This window comes from Pseudorasbora parva, chromosome 9 (assembly GCF_024679245.1).
Source record: "Pseudorasbora parva isolate DD20220531a chromosome 9, ASM2467924v1, whole genome shotgun sequence".
NCBI classification, from domain to species: domain Eukaryota; kingdom Metazoa; phylum Chordata; class Actinopteri; order Cypriniformes; family Gobionidae; genus Pseudorasbora; species Pseudorasbora parva.
Window position 1 is genome coordinate 15,455,265 of NC_090180.1, and position 24,627 is coordinate 15,479,891.

Here is a 24,627-nt window from a genome sequence, read left to right on the forward strand (position 1 = left end):
AAATTGTTTCAAAGTAAATCCCATAAAAAATGTTCTTCAGTGTATAATAATAATAATAATTTCAATAAGACTATGTATTATAAAAGTAATGTGATATTAACATTATAAAACCAAATGCAAGTATCAGTAATTTATAGCTAAAATGAACTCAACAGTGGATGCTGTCTGTGCTTCATTATCGAGAAAGAATAACGCTATCTGATTTTTTTATCTAGTGCCGTTAGTGGCCTGTTTGAGTTTTTTTCAGGTAGAATGAGTCTTAACTTCCTCTTTGGAGAGCCCTCAGCTGAAGATACATATTCTTGGATGACAGGTGCAGCAGAGCTCATCAGGTCTGAACTATTGGACTGGTCCACCACATCCTGTGAAGCAGCGGATTCACTCACAGGAAGTACAATATTTGGATCTGATAGCTGCTGAATGTCAGTGGCATCCAGAACGCCAGGGTGTGAAGGAGCCGTAAGACTGTTGTGTTCATCTGGAAGAGTTAAACTGAGCGTGGATGCCATTTGAGCTTCAGATCTACTGCTGAAGACGGTTTCCCCTTCAACAGGGATATAGCTTTGTTGCTCTTGTCCTCTTTCTTTAGTGACTTCATCAGTATCCTTAGACATGGACGTTGAACCCTTGCGTTCTTTTTTAGTGCGTTTCGGTTGGGAGTTGTCTTCCTCTTCCTCATTTCCTGAGCCTTCAATGTTATCTTTAGATTTTTTGCTAGTTTTGTCTTTTCTCTGGAGATCTTTTTTGTCCTTTTTGCTTCGCAGTTTTTCCTTCTTTGCCTTTTTGGACATCTTGTCTTTATTATTTTCTTCATCGGTGGACTTTGGATGAACTCTGTTTTTTCGAAGGGCGTTTAAATTCAATTTAACTTTCAGCGTCCTCTTTGCTTTTCCTCTGGTTTTGTGGGTTTTTAACTGTCCTTGTGTGCTGCTCTTAGTCTTATCCAGCTTTCGGGGGCTTTTCGGTGCAGATGTTTTAGAGCTCTTCATCCTACTCTCTTTTTTGCGTCTGTCAGACTCAGCCATTGTGGTAAGGACACGTTCCTCAGGCCCAGCTAGATCAAAAGTGACGCTCCTTTGAGAAGCTAACTTAAATCCCAACTCACTGGCTTGACTCTCACCCCTTCTCCCAGCGTTTGACTTGTCGTAACCCAAGATGTCTCTGTATAACATAGTGTCATACATTTGTGCTCCACTGTTCTGCGAGTGACTTGTAAATGGAAAGTTCAGCTTGTTACTCCCAGCTTGTCTGTATTCATAAGCCTGGTGACAGTGCAGACAGCTGATGGTTTGGTAAATCGGCCGAGTTCCAGCGTCCCCAGCCTGGTGTTTTAACAGTGAGTGATTTCCTTGAGTTACTTCATTGTGGATTTGATCTGGAGGTCTGAATGAGCCTCTCCTGAGGGCCGAGAAATGATTACTAAGGGCCAGCTGGCGTATTCTAACAGCTGAGATGTCGTTTGAACCCCCACGACGTTGGGAAGAAGTATCCTGACTGCCAGGATGGCTGTTTGGAACTCCTGACCTGCTCTCATTGTGTCCCCGTCCACTTGTGTCTGTGAATAAAACATACATATTTTAAGACAGACATTTGAGAATGTGTGTAGTGATCGAAAAACTAAATAAACTAAATGCCACCACTGAACGGTAGCCAAGGTTTTTCTATGCAGTTGCTAGGGGGTTGGATCACATTTTATATTAGGTGTCCATAACTACTATGCACAAAAAATAAGTACATTTTGTATATATTGTGTTTATATTGTTTTGCAAAACACTTTTGCTACTATTGAGGTGGATACGTGGATAACTTTATTAACAGGTTTGGTGGTATGGATAGGTTTCAGAGTGGGTTAAGGGGGAAGGGAATGTAATTATAGAAATTAATGCAATTACATTACGTGGTCACAATAAGTGCATTATATCAAATTATTAATTCAAATGTTAGTACATAGTAGTCAAAGACACCAAATATAAATTGGGACTGGGGGTTGTTTAAAGACCCGGTTAAAAATAAAACAAAAAAAACAACAACAACATTATATATAATTTATGTATACAATATAGATTTAATTTTTATTATTTAAATTTAATATTTAAGTCACAGTGTTACAGTTACAACTGAATACATTTTTCTAAATTGAAATAAAGCTATTTAATTAATAAATATAATAAATAAATTGTAATGAATGTAAAAACTTAAAATAAAAAACTTACAAAGTAAGTTGAAGTTGAAGTACTAAAATGACTAAACTACACTAAAAATAAGATAAAAAAACTAAAACTGAAAAAAAATTGATAAACAAAGAAGAAGAAAAAAGACAATGACAACAAAATTACCAAAACTTAAACTAATATAAAAATAAAGCCTAATTAATACACTGTAAAAAATAAATTCAGGTCTCCAATTGAAAATTTTCAAGTGACTGATCACATCTAAATGTTTCAGTTAGCTGAATTGAATTTCTGTGAATTAAATTGCATCAGTTCACAGAATTTCAATTCGACCAACTGAAAAATGTATCAATTCACAGAATTTTAATTTGGCCAATTTAAACATTTTTTTTCTTTACAGTGTACAAATATAATATTAATATTAATATAAATGCATATAATGATATATAAATAATACTAACATACTGTTAAATACTGGAAATTATGAGATAAATCATTAATACTTATTCTATTGACACCCATTGTTTTATGCTTTCTTTGGTTTATACATCATTAGAAAATTCTAAATAGTAGGTTAGAATAGTATGCATATTTGCAATATTTTCAAATTCACTTTAAACAGGAAAAATAGGAAATAGTATTTATATTTTAGGAAATATAGCAAAGAGGTTTGCAGGTCTGTCCGAAAACCTCTGACTTAGCAGACACCATTAAAACCTTTCAAAAGAAATGGTGTGCTTACTAGTTTACCTTTTCTCCTTTGTTGCAACACAGCATGTTGCTCATTCCCTTTATGTTGGCGATCAGCCAGCTGTTCACCCACATGATTGGCTCCATGCAGGACAACCTCTCTTTTGTGCTTTCCTACCACGAGGGCTGTGGAGCTGCAGTTGTGGCAGGTGAAATGATTCTCCAGTGCATCTGATCCCAGATAAGGAGAGTCTTCCCTTCCCCAGGGCTGATGGGATTTGTAGTTGCTGTTGTGGAGCGCGTGGCTCATAGATAAAGTGTCCTTGCCTTCGCAGAAATTCCACTGGGTTGATTCCGGGCTGGATGTGTGCCTTTCTCCAGCTCTACCCTCCTCCTGAACAAGTTTAAATTTCTTACTGAGTTTGTGGTATGCAATGGCAATCATTCCCAGGGTGATCCCAACACCACCTACAATTCAAAACAGAACCAATGATTCCGTGAATTAAATAAGACAAAATATTTTTACTTTTACATTCATTTTCATCATTAACACTTTTTATACATTTCTTTTTGGTTGAATTAATGAATTGACATGAAGTATCAATCAACTATCAAATGCATATTTTCTTACAACTTGAATATGTCTGAGTAGAAACATTTTATTAATTATTTAAAAAAACTTAAAAAGTATTTAAATATTTCCATTAAAATTATGGTAACACTTTACAATAAGGTCTCATTAGTTTACAAATTAATTAACAAATGAATTAATAAATTAATGGATTAATTAACATGAATGCACAATATATTCTTGCAGCATTTATTAACCTTTGTTAATGTAGTGGATAACATTTTTTAAGTCCATGTCAGTTCACAGTACATTGAGTAATGTGGTTAACAAATACAACTTTTGATCTTAAAAATGTATTAGTAAATGTTGAGATTAAAATAATAAATGCTGTAAAGTATTGTTAATTTATTAGTTCATGTATGTAGCTCACTAATGTTATGTTAACTAATTAAACCTTGTTGTAAACTGTTAGCTTAATTATTATTTATAATAATTACTAAATCCTTATATTATTTCTGAGCAGTTGCACCACAACCTGAAATAAACCTATAATGTATTGAAATTATCTAATATTTTAACAAACTTATTAACCATGACACAGTCATAAGGGTCTACTAAGGTCCTGTGTGTGTATATATATATATATATATATATATATATATATATATATATATATATATATATTCTTTTTTTAAAGAAATAATAAATGGCTATGCCAAAATGTTTTCTTTACATTCTTTTAATCTTGCTTTAATTGCCTTGTTTTTAATACATTAAGAAAAACCCCCGCATCAAATGAATAAATTTACCCTATAATGAAAATATAATGTTTTGGTATCAAGCTTGTGCATTATATACTCACCGAAAAAGGAAAAAACAATGGCAATAGCAACATTTCTAATGTATTGCTGAGAAGTGTTATTACTTTTAGCCACAACCTCCACTGTAATATTCCTATTTGGCGGGACACAGTTAGCTTCAGTCAGCTCCAGCACAGTCTGCACAGCTGGGTTATCTGCATTCACACACACCATCCTCTGCCCATTGTACAGCACTTTATCTGGAGCCTGAACGTAGCTGCTGAGGAACGAGGCCAGCTCTCTCAACTCACACGTACAGCTCCAGCGGTTCAAATCAAGATTAAGGTCTGAGAGCCACGACAGGTACGAGAAAGCATCCGGAGCGCTGCGCAGATGATTTCGCGACAGATCGAGGCTGTGGAGACGAGGCAGCCCTCGGAAGCTATCGCCGCCTATGTACACGATGAGGTTGTCTGACAAGTCCAACGTTTCCAGGTTCCTTAGGTCCGCATGGGCAAAGGTGGTGGAGTTCAAGACGGTAAAGAGGTTCCCCTCTAGCTGAAGGGTTTTTAAAGCTCTAGAGTTTTGAAACCAGGAGCCATCAATGTCTTTCAGATCGTTGTTACCAAGCTGGAGAGTCTCCAATCTGTGAAGCCAGGAGAATGTGGAGTTGTCCAGGGTTTGACTGGAGATGCGGTTGTGGTCCAGCGACAGTGTCGTAAGGAGAGTGAGGTTCTGAAATGCATTCTGCTTGATGCTGGAGATGGCATTGTTGCTGAGGGCCAAAACACTCATGTTGGATAAATCAGAGAGAACCATGTTGTCCACAGAATCAATGAGTCCATCAGTGAGCATCAAAGCTTTAGTAGATCCCGGTGCATCTGAACATGATGAAAAAAACAACAACCACACTGTATATTAACATATGAGCCTGACATATGAAATAGTAGTCAGAAATTATCTTTTTTTTTTTTTTTTAATGGAACAGTTTATTGAACCTTTAGACAAAATATATTTTTTAACATTTTTTTTTTTGCGCAGTATAACATTTGATACATTTTTTACATTATTTTATGCCTCATACTATATGATATAGGAGAATATGGAGCTCATACTCGAGGAGAAAAAACAAACAAAGACCCAAACTGAGCAAAAATATGACATTTGACAAAGTTGCTGATAATTATATGGAGAAAGAGTATGATGGAATTCTGATAGCTTGTGATGTAAATCAATAAGATCTTTATAGCAGTATAAAGTTGTCACTCGATATTTCCGAATAACATGTCATATTAAGATTATTATTTACAGTACATGCTTATTGCTTATGCTTAGATATTTAAATGCTTGATTTTATACTTAATACTCTGTGTAATTGAAGAGTAAAAAACATATAATGCAGTCCAATATAATGATGATTGAGAGATATACAAAGAAACGTTCCTCCTGCGTTCGGTCCTGATGTATCATATTTGATACTCATTGATTTGTCTAAAAATTATGTAATCAAGCAAATCTAAGTGTTCATTTTGAAATATTACTAACAATTTAAGTTATTCTTACACTTACTTTATAAAAGTCAGTAAATATTTCACAGCAAAAAGACACGTGTACGTTGTAATAATTCTATAAAAGGCTTTTTACATTCTATAGAAGTCAGAAGGCATGTAGTAGATTGTTTAGAGTCCTTAGGATTTTGTGTATCAAATATGATACAGTATGCTTTATGTATTTCCATTTGCCTTTTCTGTACTTAAATGTATAATTCACCCCAAAAAATATTCTTTCATAATTTCCTCACCCTCATATAGTTAAAGGAAAATGTTCATATAATGGGCTCCAAAACACTATTGGACCCCATCGACTTTCACTGTATGGATAAAAATACACTGGGACCTTCTTCAAAATACCTTCTAATATGTTACACATAAGAACGAAAGCCAGGTTTGGAATGACATGAGGGAGAGTAAATGATAACAAGAACAGTTAGTCAAGTTCTTTGTACTTACCAATGATTCTTGAGAGTTTATGACAGATGATGACATCTTCAGTACACACCAAACAGGAAGTGGGGCAGAGTGACGACAGCTGAACTTGAGTGATTGTCAGCATCAGTAGAAGGCAGATACCTGAGAGGAACCATTAGTATAATGTTAACCTGACCTTATTTTAATGGAGAATATATGAAGAATCAGACTGCTTGAAACACAATACACATACTTCTCATGATTTGCCATTGAAGTCAGATTGAAGCCAGTGTAGGACTTCCAAAATGGCTTATGTGTTCCATGGCCTTCAATCAGCTTGGTTCAGGACACAACGTTTATCCTCAAAAACAGCAAAAAGCAATAACTCGTCAACAAAGGCACAAGAGTCACATCTACTTTCAGTCAAGCTTCCCAACTCACTTGTCCTCAGTCATAACTAGTTGTCCTGTGTTTTTCTTCTGTTTTGGATGCTGTGCTCCTCTGACCTCAGTTGCCTGGAGACGCTGACGGCAGACAGATGAGGAAGGTGCAGCTATAAAACATGCATGATCTTCCACCTGTTTGCTTCTGTGGAGCTGATACTGCTCTATATATAGTGTGCGAGGACACTAGAAACACCTGCCACATATTCTTTGTAAGAGTAAAATAAAAGGTCTCCTCATCCTGAAGGAAATGTCTTGCTTCACATCATAAATACAGCCCTATTGAACTTTTGTTCAGTGGCAATACTGAGTACAAAGAAATTTAAATCATATATAAAGACATGTTTTACATGTGGATATTCCATATTTGTCTAAGTAGAAACATTTAATTTAATGCCTTTATTGTTTTTAAAAAAAAAATTATTATAAAATTAAAATATTTTTTTCCATTGAAAAAATAATCAATGAGAAAAAGATCAATAATGATGGTAACACTTTACAATAAGGTCTGATTTGTTAACATTAGTTTAGAAATTAATTAAATACATTAATAAATACATTTATTATAAAAAAAATGTTTTAATTAATAAACAAATAAATAAAGGCATTCATTACCATAAATGAGCAACATTCTTGCAGCACTTATTAACCTTTGTTTAATGTTAGTTGATAAAAAAAAAAAAATATATATGTATATATATATATATATATATATATATATATATATATATATATATATATATATATACACTAAAAAGTTTAGGGTTGTAAGAATTTAGTTTAAAGTTTTAGAAGTCTCGTCTGCTTACCAAGGCTGGATTTATTTGATCAAAAATACAGGAAAAATTTAATTATTATTACAATTTAAAATAACTCTTTTCTATTTGAATATATTTAAAATGAACATTATTCCTGTGATCAAAGCTGAATCTTCAGCATCATTACTTCAGTCTTCAGTGTCACATGATGATCAGTGTTTAAAAATGTGTTTTTTTGTTGTTGTGGAAACCGTGATACATTTCTTCAGGATTCTTTGATGAATAGAAAGCTGAAAAAAATGCATTTATTAAAAAAATAAACATATTTCACCATCATAAATGTTCTAATACTGACCCCAAACATTTTAAGTGGTAGTGTGTATACAGTATATGATATCATATATTAAGTTCATTAAATTTACACAAATATTCCTCTTAGATATATCTACACATGTCAAATACTAAGATGGGTTGCATTTAGGCACATTCAAGCCAAGTACTTGAGAATTTTTATTGCTAAGTTAACTATATTCTTGGTACATACAAAACACTCTTTGCTTACCACATTCGAGAAAGCAAAATGTCAAACACTCATATCATATCCTGAGGGTCCAAACAAATTAATTTGCAAACCTGTCTTCAGTATTAGTTCATCAGAGGTTCTGTCCTACAGTCACGCTGTGTCTCCGAGATCTGCGCTATGGTTGTGTATGGTAACTTGCAAACGGAGCATGCGTTGAACCAGGGTGTCACCTGATCTCAGAAATGTGGTACAGTGTCGAGTACTTATGCCTGACAGCCAAGAACACACACAAGTTCACCTTACACAGTTTAATCTGTTATATAGAGAGGCAGACTTACAGCCAATAAGCAGTCAAATTGTTATTATGTTGGTTTTAATCTACTAATCATTAAAATAAGTAATGTGTACAATGGGAATACTGTCTGTTTGCCTAATATCCTTATATATATTTAATTATCCATTTGATCAGTTTAATTTCCACACAGCATTTGTTGATCTAATGTCCATATTTTGGACATTAATCTGATGTCCCATAATTTGATTCAAAAAAATGATTGTAGCTGAATGTAACAGTGAAGTAAAAATTTGGCAGTTTGACAGTTCAGTTGTGTATACCCTGGATTTTAACTTCCTGACTAATTTCATATGATCAGAACCATCTTTCCACTGGCTCCAGAATTGTTGATGATGTCTTCGTGAGCTTGGGCCACTTTTTCAAGTGGATAATGTGGACCGACCACAGGTTTCAACCAGCCCGCCTCCATTCCTGCAAAAAGAGCCGCAGCACACTCTGACCTCTCCCTCTGTGAAAAACACAGATAAAGACAACAGCCTGTCTCTTACCATGAATCTTTTGCAAAGCAAGATTTATCAAAGGTGATGATCAAATTGATTATAAGTACAAACACTAGAAAGCAAGAAAATGCACAGAAAGCGCAGTGTACCTCAGTTGCATTGTACATAGCCACACCAATGATGCTGGTCTCTTTCATCATGGTGTCTCTGGGGGTGATCTCAATAGGGCCTCTAGAGCCAACAATCTGAAAGGAAGAATAATATAATAATTGGAAAGTAACACAAAAACATTTGTGAAACAAACACAAGGTACTTACCAAAACTCTGCCACCAAAGTCAAGCAACTGAAGATCATTACTGAGGTTGACGTTGGACAACATCTCAATGATCACATTCACGCCTTGTCCATTGGTAGCATCCTAAACGTAGAAGACCAGCTATTATAAACACTTGCCACCTTCGTTTTTATGATCTATTCTGTGGAGGTTATTATATAGAAAGCATATTCCAGACATGAAGACAGAACTCATGATAAAGTTAGATTAGACTGTGCATCATGTGACTTAAAACTACTATTCACCCTAGTTCACCCAAAAATGAAATTGATGTCATTAATGACTCACCCTAATGTTGTTCCACACCCGTAAGACCTCCGTTCATCTTCAGAACACAGTTTAAGATATTTTATGTTTAGTCCGAGAGCGTATCCAAGTGTAGGCACACTATACTGTCCATGTCCAGAAATGTCCAAACTGTTGAAATCACGTGACATTGGCGATCCGAATCATTGATCGAGTCACTGATTCACAACCGTTTGAATCTTTATTTGAGGTTTGAACACAAACAAGGAAGAGAAGACAATGCTGAATAAAATTCGTAGTATTTGTTATTTTTTGACCAAAATGTATTTTCGAAGCTTCAAGAGATTCTAATTAACCAACTGATGTCCCATATGGACTACTTTGATGATGGTTTTATTCCCTTTCTGGACATGGACAGTAAAGTGTACATACACTTGGATACGCTCTCGGACTAAATATAAAATATATTAAAATGTTGTCCAAAGATGAATGGAGGTCTTACGGGTGTGGAACAACATTAGGGTGAGTCATTAATGACATCAATTTCATTTTTGGGTGAACTAGCCCTTTAAGGGCCAGCAAGCTTTTTATATGCTTTATATATAATTTGGTAAGACTTCATAAATATTTTAATTGCCCATTTTAGACATTCTTCTATGCAACTACATGTCAACAAACTCTCATATAGTATTAGTAACCTGTCTGCTTAATATCAGCTAACACTTTGTGTTTTTGATGTTTTGACTTCCCCAACAGACATTCTACTGACTATAATGTCAACTCAATCTCCTAACCCGAAACCTAACCTTACAGTCCTAAACTAACAGGTTACTAACTGTCTACTAATACTCTGAGAGTTAGCTAACATGTAGTTGTAAATCTACTTATATTTAAGTACCTTCACAATACATGTATAAACTTTAACAAGATTTATATTTCAATTAAATATCAATTAAATTAAACATCATTTAAATTGAATTCACATTCCTCAAAGAAACCTGAAAAAAGTATATTTTTTGAAAAAATAAGCAACAGTTTTCATTTTAGATCTCTGAAGGATCGTGTGACACTGAAAACTGGAGTAATGATGCTGAAAATTCACAGGAATAAATTACATTTTAACCCCTTAACCGTCAACCCCCTTTTTGAGAATAGATGTGATTTACTATTCAAACTTAAATGGTTGTAATTTAAGAATGCTTTGGAATGTAGACCTACATTTTGCCTTGTTTTAAAGATGCTCTAGAATGAGTTGAAACAATTATGTTAAATTGTTCTCTGATATCTACATTGAGGGTATGTGGCTAAAATTGTCCAGGTCCATTTACAACCCTATAAATTGTCCCTAGGATGTAATGCTCTGGTTTTGCCTTATTTGGAAGGGTCATGAATATTAATGTTGAACACTGATCTGATTGGCTTATTTCAGCAGCTCTCACGAGTTCAGTTGTTCAGCGAAGCGGCTCATGAGTCCTGACAGAACACAGACCAACTGAAAGACACTAAGCAGAACATCTCAAATGGAGATTGATAAAATGCAGCTTACTTGTTTATTGGTGTTTTCAGATCATGCGCGCGTGCGAGAGAGAGAGAGAGAGAGAGAGAGAGAGAGAGAGAGAGAGAGAGAGAGAGAGAGAGAGAGAGAGAAAACGTGCATATGGTTGCCAGATTGCACAAGTTTAGGTAAAACATCGGATAGTATACGTGTTCTTATCACAGAAATGCTCTGATTGGGGAATTTAAATCACTGAAATCTGGCAACCGCAAACACGAACACTCGAACGCTACTCTTTTTCCCCCAACAAAACCAAAACCAGTGCTTTTTGTTCAAGTTTTTATTTTTTAAACTACATTTTAGACTCGTCCTAAGATATTAAGGTTCTCTTTGGGAGTGATGGGGGGATGGACAGGATCAGGAATGAGTACATCGGAGGGACAGCACATGTGAGATGTTTTGGAGACAAAGTTAGAGATGGTTTGGACAGGTTCAGAGGAGGGAGAGTGAATATATCGGTAAAAGGATGCTGAGTTTAGAGTTGCCAGGCAGGAGGTCAAGAGGAAGACCAAAGAGGAGGTTTATGGATGTAGTGAAGGAGGACATGAAGGTAGTCAGTCTGAGAGAAGAGGATAGGACTAGATGGAGGCAGATGATTCGCTGTGGCAACCCCTGGAGGTAACAGCCGAAAGAAAAAGAAGAAGAAGAAGATTTTAGACTCGTCTTTTTTTGTCAACGATATTGCATGTTTATATAACGTTAGTCACAATGTAGACTATGCAGTGACTGTGATGTACTCTGAAATACAAGCTGAATGTATGCAAAAACATCATACTTCAGTTCTCAAAAAATAAATATATATTTTTTTACAAAAATTAATAGAAGCCTTGTCAAATGACTATCGTTTTAACTTATATGGTGGAGAAGGTGACATTAGCTAGAAGGATTGAGTGAGCGATCTGTAACGTTAAGCAACTAACAAACGTAGTAGCCTATGACGTATCTACGGTTGTATTTTGTAATACAAAATAATATTACCCTTTGTGGATAAATCCCTACTTACTGCTTGCATGAATATAGTTGGAATTGCCTTTTTCTTCAGTACCGGACGCTAAGTGAAGCTTGCTTGATATTGTTCCATGTTAGAAAAACTGTCCGCGGTGAAACGGGCCAAGCAAATGAACGATTTTGAATTAAATTGTTGCGGTATCCGATCATAATAAACCTCAACCATGACTGTTGAAATATTTTTCTGTTAGAAGGGTATGAAAAGTCCTCAAGTCCCCTGCACAGCCTGGAACATGACATTTGTGTCCATGAGAGCTGCCGTTTTCGCTATCCGCGCGTGGATATACTTTTTTCAAAAACATTAAATAAACCATACCAACCCCAAACAGTGTACTCTATATATCATGCAAAACTTTAATAAGAGAGAACTAAACCTTAATTTTCTCCAGGTAGTCTTTTTCTCTGTGGTTAAAAGCAAGATGAGCGCCATTGTTGAGCACCAGCTTCATCCCATTGGATGTACCTGCTGTTCCCAGAACTTTAAGGCCAAATGCTCGTGCGATCTGACACGCTGCAATGCCCACCTACAAACCCAAGCACAATTCATTCAAGACATCAGGGGGAAACTGTACAAGTCTAATTCATCCAAATCAATTTTGAAATGTTATAAATTTAAGGTAAATTATGAACTTCATACTCCACCACTGGCTCCATGGATAAGAACAGTCTCTCCTGCTTTGGCATGAGCCCTGTTTAGAGCAAAAGTACATTTTCAAATGCATTTGATGTTTATATAGCTCAGAAATATATATATATATGTTTTATAGTCATTTTATAACAACATCTTACTTATGAACTAACGCCCGGTACGCAGTAAAATACGGGACTCCGATAGCGGCACCCTGTTTGTAATCTAGGGAATCAGGCAGCTTGTGAACTGTGTCCTCTGATGCCACCGTATACTCAGCGTATCCTCCCGTCACAGTGCTTGTGGTGAAGACTCTGTCACCTGCCTGTGAAAACAGAAAAGATTACCATCCATGCAAAGCAAACATGTGGTCAATGTACAAGATGGGTAGTAAGATGACCTGTAGAAGATGAACACCCTCCCCAACAGATTCAACCACACCAGAGACATCTAATCCTGGAGTATAGGGCAAACTGGGTTTCCGAGGAAAGGATCCAGAGCGGATGTACGTGTCCACTGGGTTTAAGCCACACGCATGGACTCGAATCAGAACCTACAATTGCAGAAAGCATTTACACAGCTCTCTAGGGAAAATACAACAATACTTGCTACTGATTAATTAAGTAAATAAATGTATATAAATACATACAAAATACAAATCATAAAACACACTTCAAATACTCAAGTATCATCATATAAGACATATTCTAAAACCTAACATAATATACAATTATTTAACTCTTAAATTTAGTTCACCCACAGTCAATATCATCAAAACTTTAATGCTACAAAAAGTTCATAAAACACTGTAAATGCAATCCATATGAATCAAGCAGTTTATTCAAAGCCTTCCGGAGACACACAATCACTTAATATGATGAACAGATTTAATTCATGCTTTTATTCACATATAAACATTGACCAGTGTACATAGTCTCATGGATCTGGAAGGACATGACATGATAACAGCATTTTCATTTTTAATTATTTAACTTTTTTAAGAATAGATGTGAAAATGCACTATCCAAACTTAAATGGTTGTATATCAAGAATGCTTTGGATTATATATGTTTAATCTAAAATTACTATAAAATCAAAGCCATGTGTCTAACCAAACTGCATTCCGAATTTGAAATCATAAAAATGAGTTCTCCAAAAAAAAAAAAAGTTCCCATGAGATTTTGTTTATGCGCTGTACCAACAATAGCCACTGGGTGTCACACATTCCATTTTTTGTTTTTGTTTAATGCATTCTCCTGTAACTAATTTCACTTCTATCACAAAACAGAAACCAAATATGGAACCTTGAGACTCAGACCTTTCCAAAAATATGCGTTTTGTCAAGCCGTTAAAATAAACTTTCTAATATGAAACCTGACACATGCCCACAAGGGGAGGAGCCCGCTATAGGAATTAGAGTACCATTTCTATAAAAACTCTAAACTCTACAGGACAGTGGCCCTCCAGGACCGACTTTGGACACCCCTGGTTTAGAGGTTAAATTAAAAAAATCCCTTCAGCTAGTATACCACACCTATAAAAGTATACTGTAATGGTATACTAACTTTGTTAAGCATTAGTGGAAGGTCTGAAAAGTGTGCAAGAAGCAAAATAAGAAATTTATAACATAAATCATTAAAAATTAAAATAATGCCTGTCCCTTTATGGCATACGTAATTTATCCTGTCAATTTTGAAAACTAGTATTTTGACCAGGCAAAATCTTATGGGAAAAAATATTTCAAGGTCAAAGTTCAGAGAAAAAAGAAGCATCTCTGATTTCCCCATCACACTGAAAAAGTTAATTATTTACATTTATTTTTTCTTCACTTGGTCGTTTTAATGTGTCATTGCTTACTGTGTGAAAGAAGCTGAATACAATTTGACTAATAGCATAATGCATATTGATTTTAGCCAGACTAGGTACATCATTATTTATAAAATAGAATATTACAAGTACAACAAACCAAGTTGTTCGTTGAGATTAGTAGTAACTAATAATGCTAAGATGTTAATTAATAATTCCCATCGACTTTCATGGGAGAAAATTTTACAGGATTCAAAAACGTCCACATTCTGTAAATCACACGAAAGTCGAGACTGTTTTGAGCTGACCCACCTCTTTCTGACCAGGGCTTGGCACAGGCATGTCTGAGCAGAGTTTTAAAACGGAAGGGGCTCCAAACTCGGACACCCTGATAGCCCTCATTAGTTTAGATGTGGCCATGGCGGTCCTTGCAAAACAAATTGATTGACAAAGTAAACTTTGGCTGGATCCTGCACTGTAGAAAAAGCGCGAACAATAAATTAGTAACGTTACATCTTAATCGATAGTCCATGCAGTTCACATATCTTTACACAGCGACACAACCTTAAAGAAAACAAAACGCCAATAAATTAAGAGACATTTACCCTGTTTGCCTTCTACGCTGGTTGCAGCTCACTTCGCTTCCGTATGAAAGGAAGGATTTGGGCGCATCCCGGCCACCGTAGGCGACAGTGCGCTCACACTCAAAACAAACATGATACATGCGGTATAGCAAATGTAGCAAACAAACTAGATCAATAATTACAAAGTCTGATTGCATTCCTTAATTATATTCTTACAAAGGTCGGCTGACGATAAAACGAATACATCTATAGTCTTGAAACATGGAGGGCGATACGTTTCAGCAATGGAAGAATCAGTGTCTCAATAAGTGTGATTTCAGTAAGAAGGGCAGTGTGGATCAGGACATTTCTCATATTGTCTCCTTTATTAACAGTCATGATCGGTACTTCACGACAAGCTCTTGCTCAGGAAGAATTATCCTTTTCGACGGGGTAAGAATGGGAAATTATATTTTTCTTGTTTTAAGCAAAAACACCTATTTGTCTGATGTATTGGCACCCATATTCTTTTAATAAGTTTTAGACACACCTACTCAGTTTGCATGGTAAAAGTAAAGTAATCAAGGCTATCTATCACAAACATGGCATGCTTGTAAGCTACATTATATTTATCTACAACATTTTCAAAGCATGTAAATCAAAATCATTTTGATGTCATAACTAGGCTATGTGTATTTGTCACTGTGTGTTATGCTTTATCTAAGGTGTCAGATTGCCCTGATGTACAAAAGCAAAACTGTTCCTGGTTATTTGTCACCCATCAGAAGTGCCAAAGAGAAGATGTGGTGAGAAATACAGCATTAAAGACGTTTGACAAATGCACAGCAATAAATGGTCTTGATATTAAAGCTTCATGTGTTTCTGAAACAGGTCACAGGTCTGGAGAAATCTGTTGGAGATGCCACTTTCAAGTTTGAACCTTTTGTCCTTCACGTTCAGTGTAAAGAGCTCGGCGACGCACAACTACTGGTGAACTTAACATTGAAATAGAATGAAGGATGTTTAGAAGAGAACAAAATAATAACTTGCTTTTCGTGGTTTGTTCCTTACTCAGCACACCGTTGCAATAAACTCGGGCCTTAGGAACTCTGGTATAACTGTGGGAAAGAAAGGCAAGATCATTATGGTAAGGATACAAATTGTGCTTTGTGTTCAAAGATACTTCTGAAGTCTGAAATGTATTTGTTGTATAGGCGGTACGCAGTACACATTGTCTTGAGGTTCCTCTCAGCCACAATGGTAACATCCTCGTCACTGACCAATACCTTAAGTTCCTCGTCGGAGTTGCGAACCAGAAGATGGAAGAAAATCTTAAAAGAATAGAGAGGTAAGCAGAGTCTCCTTCTGTTTGCATACAGTGAGGTTCAAAAGTATTTTCTTATTTAAATTAATGTTATTCAATTAGGGATGCACTGATTTAACACTTTTGGTTGAGACCGAGAACCAATAATTCTTTATATTTGAAAACGTTACATCTAAATCCAAATTTTTACATAATTTATGAGAGCCTGATTACAAAAACCAAAGTCTCACCATTAAAAGTCTCAAGTACACAATTATAATGTTGTCATTGTAATTTTAAGTAGCCCACATGACAGACTCTCGCTTAATTGTAGAATAATATAAATATATAATTCATATTTCAATCATATTACAAGCAATTCAAAACCATCATGGTGAACAGTTTGCATCTGAAGTTTCTCAGCTGAGGGAAATAATGTATTATTTATTGGCTATAATAAATCAGCCATATTTTTGGCTGTTACCGATATGGTGGCAGATATATTGTGCATTCCTATATTTAATGCAATTGAGTGCTTTGGAATAGTTTGAAATAGAATTATTAAATGATTGTCTTAAAAGAAACACTGGTCTTTACCAGTGTTCATTTAGTATCATCGTGATACTATTATATTTTGATTAACTATGGGTATTTTGAAGATACATTTACTTAAATTAGTGACCAGAATCTTAAATATTTTTTTATTAAATATTAGATTTATATCTTTTTTTGTTTACATCGAAACAACTTGAGACTGAATCACACTATATATTTTATATTTATATGATAGTAATACTTTATTTATATGTAGTCATATTTATTTTAAATAGATTCTATGAGGGCTTGCAACGTGCCCTTCAACCTCAAGAACAGAAATGTTGTTTAAAGGAGGAGGCCGTCCAGAAACCCATCTACAGACGGAGGAGGAAAAGGACACAGGATGATTCTGTGACAGACTGTTGCCAAAGCGTCAAAACACATGAAAACAGTGAAGAGGAAAAAGACTGTGATCTACTGTTTTTATCTTAGGAACTCTTTCTTTTCATCATCTTGAACAGTGCACATTTATTGAATAAACACCCCTTTAGTGTGAAGTACCAGCTCATTAGACATACCTCACATTAACATTAGACATAAACAATTGTTTTTTTTAAATGACAAAAAGTCTCGTACCCACTTCCTTTGCGAACCGTTTTGATAAGGGGTGTCCGTTTCCTGATTAACTTTTTCATTTCCCTCATTGTTTTGCAGGAGCTTGCCGAAATCTGTTTTGGTTTAACATGCCGTTATTTCAAAGCGTTTGTGCGCGTAAACCTTAAGATGTTGTCCAGCGCTGTCCCTCACAGCAATGTATAAATCGACCGTGTTATTCATCTCCAACTAGCAATCTGTCAGACGTCATTGTGAAAACGCACTGTGGTTTGGAGCACATTTCCTCTGGATTAGAAGGCATTACTGTCAGGGCCTAGTTCTGCAACGCCTCATTTGGGTGGCTTGGCTCATTAACAGTCCGCTCTCCGCCATGTGCATCTGCTTAATTCTGCCTTTGAGTTTTCATTGTCATTAAATACTCTCATGGTTTTAATGAAGACATGAACTATAATGCATTTTTTGGAATCTTGAAATAATCAGTCATCATCTAGCTCTAATAAAAGTATTTTTGTCTGTTTGTTAAAAGACCTCATCTGACCAAATAAAGGTTATTTAGCTGCATTTCCACATCATCTCATGACACCTGTATGTGAAGAAACTAATGAATGGATTATAATGTCAGACAGACAGTGATCAGCAGGAAGGCGTACAGCAGTACACCAGTAGATGGGGTAAATGCGCTTTTAAAGACATCAGTAACTACTGTTTTCAATGAACAGCTGTGCTGCTGTTTGGTTATCTCCTCTAAATATAATGCCTGGGGCCTATTGCACAAAACTAGGATAAGGGATTAAATCGGGATATATTAGTGATCCTGGCTCAGTTTTTCCGCTAATATACAGTTATCTTTCGTTATCGTTCTTGGTGTGAGTGTGCCTTAAGGGTACGTTAACATGACATCGGTGAACTAAATTTTGCATGACAAGATCACCAAGATATCCCGGCTTAATCCCTTATCCTAGTTTTGTGCAATAGGCCCCTGGTCTGGTTACTGACCCTAAAGAGAATAATCAACTTTCGTTAATGCTTTAAAGTAACTTGGTATTCAAGTTTAAATTAATATTTTGTCCCTGTGAATTCTTTTGATTAATATTACTTTATGTAGCTCATAATTCATACAGCAAAACCTCTCAGAAGTTTTATCGATTTATCACAAACACTATATATATTTATATTACATATAGGGGAGTTTATGCATACACTCTCATTCAAAAGTCAATAGATATTTTGTTGCTTTTATTCAGCAGGGATGCATTGATTTAATCGAAACTGATAATAAAGACTTTTACATAATTATATGTCAAATACAAGCTGTTCGTTTTGCTATTCTTTCTATTCAACATTGAATCTTTCCAGAAAAATATTGATAAATATTTCTTGAGCAGCAAATCATCATATTTAAATGAAAATGAAGGATCATGTGACACTGAAAACTGGAGTAATGATGCTGAAAATTCAGCTTTGCATCACAGGAATAAATTACATTTTAAAATATATTCAAATAGTAATAATACAATTACTATATTATTCAACAATATCTGTATTCTGTATAAAATGATACTTTAAATACAACACAGTAGTAATAAATTGAAACAATATTCATTGATTTTTAGTCTGAAGTCATACACACACATCGTTTCCCCCCAAAAAAACAGTGACACATCCACAAAATGCACCTTTCACCCACCAAAGGACTTGTAATGATAATCTTAAAATAACATCAATTAGCCAGCTGAAAGACTAGGGAATGATTAGAAATCTCTCATAATTATTACTAGACATTAACAGTGAGGGGGAGGAGGGGCGCGTGATTGGCAGGTTGAGCTGAAGGGGCATTAGAGTGAGTGAGAAGGAGGGCTGGGAAGGGCACAAGGACCGCCGCAATCAGAGGTGAATTGGGAGCTTTTGTGCCTGTGTGATTGTCAAGTGGGCCATTTCTGTCTCTGATTAGGACCCTCTCTGATTTGGCGGCTGTGTCCTCAGGACTCCCTGCGCAATCACACTGCCTCTTACTGTCACTCCAGGCCCGCTGATTTCTCCAAAAGGAGAGAGAGAGAGAGAGAGAGAGAGAGAGAGAGAGAGAAGAAAAATAATAATAAAAGAGACACACATGCAAACTCAACCCCTGTGTCCTTCACAACTAAACACTTACTCTGAGTTTTTACTGTAGCAAAGGTCACTTTATATTTTAATGAGTATTTAAATGAAGCTAACAGACAGAATACAGCTCAAGGGCTAAAGAACGACAGCGCCTGCATGTTTACACTCGGTCACTTCATGCGTTAATAATCGGATTTGTTAAAACTGTTCAATTTGCACTTGGGCACATAAAATGTGTCTCCGCAAAACCAATATAAATCGTTTAGTTGCCTATTTATCATCTGCTAATTTCAAGATCAGAGGAACAGGATTAGGAGAGCACTTTCTTGGGACGCCGAACTCGGTTTCATTTGCGACAGTTTGCTCTTCCTCTTCCTGAAGAGATATTCAGCTCATCTGTGGAAATGTGTGTTGCAGCAGCCCTGCCCTTTCCCTTTGAAAAAGTAAAGTCAGGAATTACGTTTAATTTTCTGTAATTTAATGTAGTCAAACATTCTATTTAAAACTAGAGTGGATTTAACATAAAAATGTTACCTCTAATGATAAAATATATGTTTTAATATACACAAATACTTAGGCCAGTTCAAGAATAATTTATGCACATATATGAAATAATTGAAGGGGCAGTTTCATGTCTATCCTTGTTCAACTGGTCGAGGTTGATATGGGATTTAGAAAGTAGGCTAATTAGAAATAAATAATGCAATAGCATACTTTTAGAAAGTAATGAGTACAGTAATCAGATTACAATGTTGAAGATGTAATTACATTTTTTATTATATATTTTTATAATGACTGAGACCGTGTTGAAATATAATGCTCAAATAATAGGCTAGCTTCAGATTAAAGCATCTGCAATGATCATCTGATTAACTGTAGAAAATTAGAAATTTTACTCTTATCTAAATAAAATCTAATTTAAGTTGGAAGTACATATATAATTGATCACATTGTTTACCAGGAAACATATTTAAAAAAAAATATTTCTTCAAATCCCATTATATGTTAAATTACACTTCAAATGAGTTTTTATTAAAATGTAATTGTTAGAATGTAAATTCCACACTCGCAATGAAAGTCATTTTAATATACATTTTAACAAATCAAGCTCTGTAAAAATTATAATCTAACACTATACATGAGCATTTAAAAGAAAATGATATATGTAGAAAGATTGGAATTCACATTCTTACACAGAAATGTAATTGCATACACTCTAAAAAAATGCTGGGTTAAAACAACCCAAGTTGGGTTGAAAATGGACAAACCCAGAAATTGGGTTGTTTGAACCCAGTGAATGGACCCATTCAAACAACCCAATTTCTGGGTTGTTTTTAACCCAGCATTTTTTTTTAGAGTGTATTATTTAATAGAATGTTATACTTTATATAATGTGATGTAGTTTTAAATGTATTTAATATAAAAAATAAATTAAATATCAATTGTTTGCTATTGTGCTCTTTTTTTATACCCACATGTCTCTGTATATCAGCCCTTAATTTGCCTGGCTGATGATCTGAACTTGATCTAGATCAATATAGATCAATGCAGCCAAATAATCAGATAAATAACTAAAATTTAATTTACTTTGGGTATTAATGCAATAGGAGGGGCACTTATGAGTGATTGGTCATTAGCGAGTTTCTGTATGATACACAGTATGATTTCTATAATTATTCTAAAATGAAAATGTAGCACAGTAAGTGGCATGCGCTATCTCCGCTGCACTACCATGTGGTATTATTTTAGCAGATCGGATCTAGATTTTGCAGGAGACTCATTCTGCATCCAGGTCTTATCTCTTATTTTCTTAGCTAGGCGGTGCTGAGAGTAGTCTGATCTTTAGGTAATTCGACGAGACCTCCATGTTTTGTTTTATCAGCTCTTAACTGCCGTCCCTTATTCTCTGATCCCTATCATTATGGAGACGTGTGGGCCAGACTCCCAGAAGAAGAACTGAAATTACCAATGTGTTTGTCTTGATGAATTGATCATGACATTCTGCAGAACAAATTTCCTTTTGTCTTTTTTGTGCCATTTATACAAAAAAGCAGAGACAAAATTTCTGGGGATTTGGGAAGTGCTGAGAACCAGATTCAAACTCGTATTTCCCATATAAGCATTATCTTCGCAGGGAACGTTCTCAGAAGTTTGGTGAAGGTTCTGGCAAGGTTCTTTCAGATAACTTTTTCATAACATTATGGGAATGTTAGCAAACTGTTCTTAGAACAGATATATATCTGTTAGCAGGGATAGCTTTAATCTTAACCACTATAGTGCAACAAGGAAGATGTATTTAACGTGTGCTTCTACATCCTTGGATCTGTGGAGATGAATGACATCAGCAAATTATGCTAAGTATCTTTTGGATGGCTTGAGATTTTATCTCAAATATTCTCGTATACAGTCTGATTCATACTTTCCTGTAGGAAGTGCACCTCTTATTCAGGCTTAACAGCTGTGACATTCATATATTGATTACATACGTAGACATGGTGGCCCTTTCCATCTCCCAACTTACAGCACAACTGCCAGTGGTAAAGTATGTCTGAAAGATGAGGGCCAAACAGGCGGGGTCCCGTGAGAACTAGAATGATGAATTAGAACGCACAGATTTGGAAGATTAATTTGATTCTCTTTCATCTCAGGCGCTCGATTATGTTCCGAGAGCGCGACTCCCACCAAAAATTTCTGAGCATGCAACTCTCTACCCCAACGGAAAGAAATATAAACAGTTGCACACAGGGTACTGTATCATTATCACAACAAAGACTGGAGGAGGGTGCTTCTGAAATCCGAGGATAGAAACATCTGGAGCGCGTTAATCAACCGGTGAATGACGGATGAGTTTTATTCTGCCTGGCGACAGATACGAGGTGGGCCTCCTAGTCGATTGTGACGCAGGATTATGACATCATCTGACTAAAGTGGGCCATAATAGGGCCTCGTACACATGTCAGCGAAGTACACATGTCTAGAGGTTTGTGCCATGTTCACTGAGCTCACTGATGTGGTCAAACAGGTTCCTGTTTTAATTCCCAAGGAATTGTTCCGCTTGTTGTAAACAACTTTGGGATATACAAAATAATTTTGTAAAGGATCAGTATATGAACTCATGAAACACTTCCAAACAGTTTCTGCTGTATTTTACAGATGCTATAAAATCAAAATTGTGTTTTGAGGTAATCTAGTACACTGTAGCCGACTCCAAGTTTGCAGTTTTAGAGGTCTATTTGTCATCTATTTTTATTTTTATTTTCAAAGAAGAGTGTAAGTTATGACTCATCCTGCACTACACACATTTTTGTCCAATCAGATGCTCTCAAGAATAATAATAGCCTAGGCCTACTAGTACAGTAACAACAGCAACTATTTAGCAAGTAGCAAGTCATTGTTCACAACAGTGACAAAACAAAAGCATATTGGCCACCTTAAAATATGCTTTCTGGCAAAGCTACCTGTTTCAAAACGAAATATTTCAACAAAGGGCAGAAAATGTATTTCATGAGACCACGGCTACATCCAAAATTGCGTAATTCCCTATACTACTGTATAATAGGTGGAGGTAGGCTACGTGAAAAGAATAGAGTCTGGGAATCAACGTCACTGCACGTTGCATTCTGGGCAGTCGCCGCCATGTTTTAGGTCACGCTCATGAGCGTACAATGATAACAAATACGATCACTAGAGAAAAAACGACTATATTCACGTTATTTAAGAACTGCTTGCACTCACTTGGAATGAATGTACTAATATTTGAATCTCTTGCGTACATGAGCACTCAGTCGTAATGCCAGGACATTGCACATATTCATCTCATTTCATACAATCAGAAATCATACGGCCGTCTAACGCACCACACACAGGACTACACATTGATTTCTCTTTCGCAGTTTTTTTTTAATATAGCCTAATGAAAAGGTCTGTATCTGATATTTAAAATAATATTGCTTGATCTTAGCCAGTGGGTCATTTGTTTAATCAACATATATCATATCGCAATTCCATAGCGTAAAGTAATTATAAGGGATAACATATGAGAGTATGGCCTGTAATGCAGCTTTGAAATGATTTGAATTGTGAACGCAACTTTAGCCTAAGTTACAGTACTAAACAGTTTTACTGGACTTAAAAGGTGCAAGTACAAGAGTCCTTCTACTGAGAGAAGCAATGAAGAATTTCCAGATGTGTTTACATTATTTATGGCGTAACGTTACGCATATGCGGTTCAGAAATCATAAATCTGTAATATATCGGTTATGAATAATAAATAAATAAACACAAATTATAAAGACACATTTTGGGTAAGCTGTTTATTTTCATTGAGGTTTACTTTCACCTTCACCTGTTGTTTCCAAGCTGGTAAACTGACAAATTGCACGTCATTGATTTGAGGGTTTTTTCCCCCACGCAGTTCATGAGAGCGGCTATAGCAGTCCATTACACCGTAAGCGCACTCCATTAGAATGTGTTTTTAACTATCTAACACAAGTTTTTACGTCTACCTACACTACTACACATTCGCTATGTAGTGTCTGTGTCCTAAATTCCACGAATGAGATCCAATGTGCTGTTTCCAGGAGGGAAAGCTAAACAATCACACTCAGTTTGCGATTAGGTTTCCACTCCAGTCGTGAGTGTGATTATGGCAGTTAATGACACAACACGCGTTCACCATTGTTACTGTTTTTAGCTGAATTAGTTCTACTTTTAGAACTAAAAGCGCCAATTTCCTATACAACACAGTATCGACAGCGGCCTCCGTGACCTAAAGTCCCAAAATGCATTGCGTTGCTTACGTCACGATCCCAGACTCTAATAGAAGAAATTAATGAATGACCGTGGAAATCCACTTTGCGATGCGACTGAAGCGATGTTGTGAAGCTTCCCGTCATTTCTGCGTTCAAATCGGTTCAAATGCAGCACTGCCTTCCCGGAATGCTGTGCTGAAGCGTTGAAGTCGCTTGATGTCAAAGTGGCGGAATGAAGTGGAGCGCGGCACGGACTATAACCGACATAAGTGTTCACGGACGACTGAATCTGCAGCTTGAGAGCAGTGTTTATGGGCATGCGTTTGCTCTCTCGCTCTAGTCACGCGCGCGCGCACCCTACCGGGAGAAGAGCCCGTACGGCCCATACAAGGACCTTCCGCTCTATTAACGTCAAGCTGACCCATACTCGAAAAAAACTCTCAGAAACTTGTGAGAAACCGG

At 35.9% G+C, this 24,627-nt stretch overlaps 3 protein-coding genes across 7 annotated transcripts; 1 reads left to right on the forward strand and 2 right to left on the reverse strand.

The window, feature by feature from the left end:
- Positions 1–181: 181 nt before the first annotated feature.
- On the reverse strand, positions 182–8,091 carry lrrc53 (leucine rich repeat containing 53). Of its 2 annotated transcripts, none has more exons than XM_067454090.1 (6): positions 8,034–8,091; positions 6,453–6,723; positions 6,242–6,361; positions 4,295–5,113; positions 2,922–3,329; positions 182–1,555 (listed from the first exon to the last, which is right to left on the reverse strand). In XM_067454090.1, exons 2-6 carry the CDS (start codon positions 6,457–6,459, stop codon positions 195–197), a joined length of 2,715 nt encoding a protein of 904 aa, XP_067310191.1. In that variant the 5' UTR covers positions 6,460–6,723; positions 8,034–8,091; the 3' UTR covers positions 182–194. The 2 variants fall into 2 exon arrangements, with proteins under 2 accessions (XP_067310191.1, XP_067310192.1); XM_067454091.1 differs by lacking the exon at positions 8,034–8,091 and having other exon boundaries at positions 6,453–6,560; positions 6,641–6,725.
- Positions 8,092–8,216: 125 nt separating this feature from the next.
- On the reverse strand, positions 8,217–15,077 carry cryz (crystallin, zeta (quinone reductase)). 3 transcript variants are annotated; one of them, XM_067454094.1, is made up of 9 exons: positions 14,902–15,077; positions 14,609–14,771; positions 12,891–13,043; positions 12,652–12,815; positions 12,500–12,551; positions 12,237–12,386; positions 9,036–9,137; positions 8,868–8,963; positions 8,217–8,726 (listed from the first exon to the last, which is right to left on the reverse strand). In XM_067454094.1, exons 1-9 carry the CDS (start codon positions 15,075–15,077, stop codon positions 8,565–8,567), a joined length of 1,218 nt encoding a protein of 405 aa, XP_067310195.1. In that variant the 3' UTR covers positions 8,217–8,564. The 3 variants fall into 3 exon arrangements, with proteins under 3 accessions (XP_067310195.1, XP_067310197.1, XP_067310196.1); XM_067454096.1 differs by having other exon boundaries at positions 14,609–14,766; positions 14,902–14,963; XM_067454095.1 differs by lacking the exons at positions 8,217–8,726; positions 8,868–8,963; positions 9,036–9,137 and adding an exon at positions 10,978–11,466.
- A 64-nt stretch (positions 15,078–15,141) lies between these two features.
- Positions 15,142–17,396, forward strand: tyw3 (tRNA-yW synthesizing protein 3 homolog (S. cerevisiae)). Of its 2 annotated transcripts, none has more exons than XM_067454097.1 (6): positions 15,142–15,312; positions 15,585–15,665; positions 15,751–15,849; positions 15,935–16,006; positions 16,074–16,207; positions 16,993–17,396. In XM_067454097.1, the coding sequence occupies exons 1-6, from the start codon at positions 15,142–15,144 to the stop codon at positions 17,189–17,191; spliced, it is 756 nt and encodes a 251-aa protein (XP_067310198.1). In that variant the 3' UTR covers positions 17,192–17,396. The 2 variants fall into 2 exon arrangements, with proteins under 2 accessions (XP_067310198.1, XP_067310199.1); XM_067454098.1 differs by having other exon boundaries at positions 17,051–17,396.
- Positions 17,397–24,627: the final 7,231 nt, after the last annotated feature.

Bases quoted from the DNA above. Each gene is read 5' to 3' on its own strand.
- cryz (XM_067454094.1), bottom strand. From the start codon at position 15,077: ATGCAATCAGACTTTGTAATTATTGATCTAGTTTGTTTGCTACATTTG. The intron at 9,138-12,236 runs GTTTAGTTCTCT...TTCTACGTTTAG, and splicing joins ACTACCTGGAGAAAATTAAG to GATGCTACCAATGGACAAGG. The intron at 8,964-9,035 runs GTAAGTACCTTG...TCTTCCTTTCAG, and splicing joins ACTTTGGTGGCAGAGTTTTG to ATTGTTGGCTCTAGAGGCCC.
- tyw3 (XM_067454097.1), top strand. From the start codon at position 15,142: ATGGAGGGCGATACGTTTCAGCAATGGAAGAATCAGTGTCTCAATAAG. The intron at 15,313-15,584 runs GTAAGAATGGGA...GCTTTATCTAAG, and splicing joins GAATTATCCTTTTCGACGGG to GTGTCAGATTGCCCTGATGT. The intron at 15,850-15,934 runs GTGAACTTAACA...TTCCTTACTCAG, and splicing joins TCGGCGACGCACAACTACTG to CACACCGTTGCAATAAACTC.
- lrrc53 (XM_067454090.1), bottom strand. The intron at 5,114-6,241 runs GTAAGTACAAAG...CATCATGTTCAG, and splicing joins TAAACTCTCAAGAATCATTG to ATGCACCGGGATCTACTAAA. The intron at 1,556-2,921 runs GTAAACTAGTAA...TTTTATTCACAG, and splicing joins GTTGCAACAAAGGAGAAAAG to ACACAAGTGGACGGGGACAC.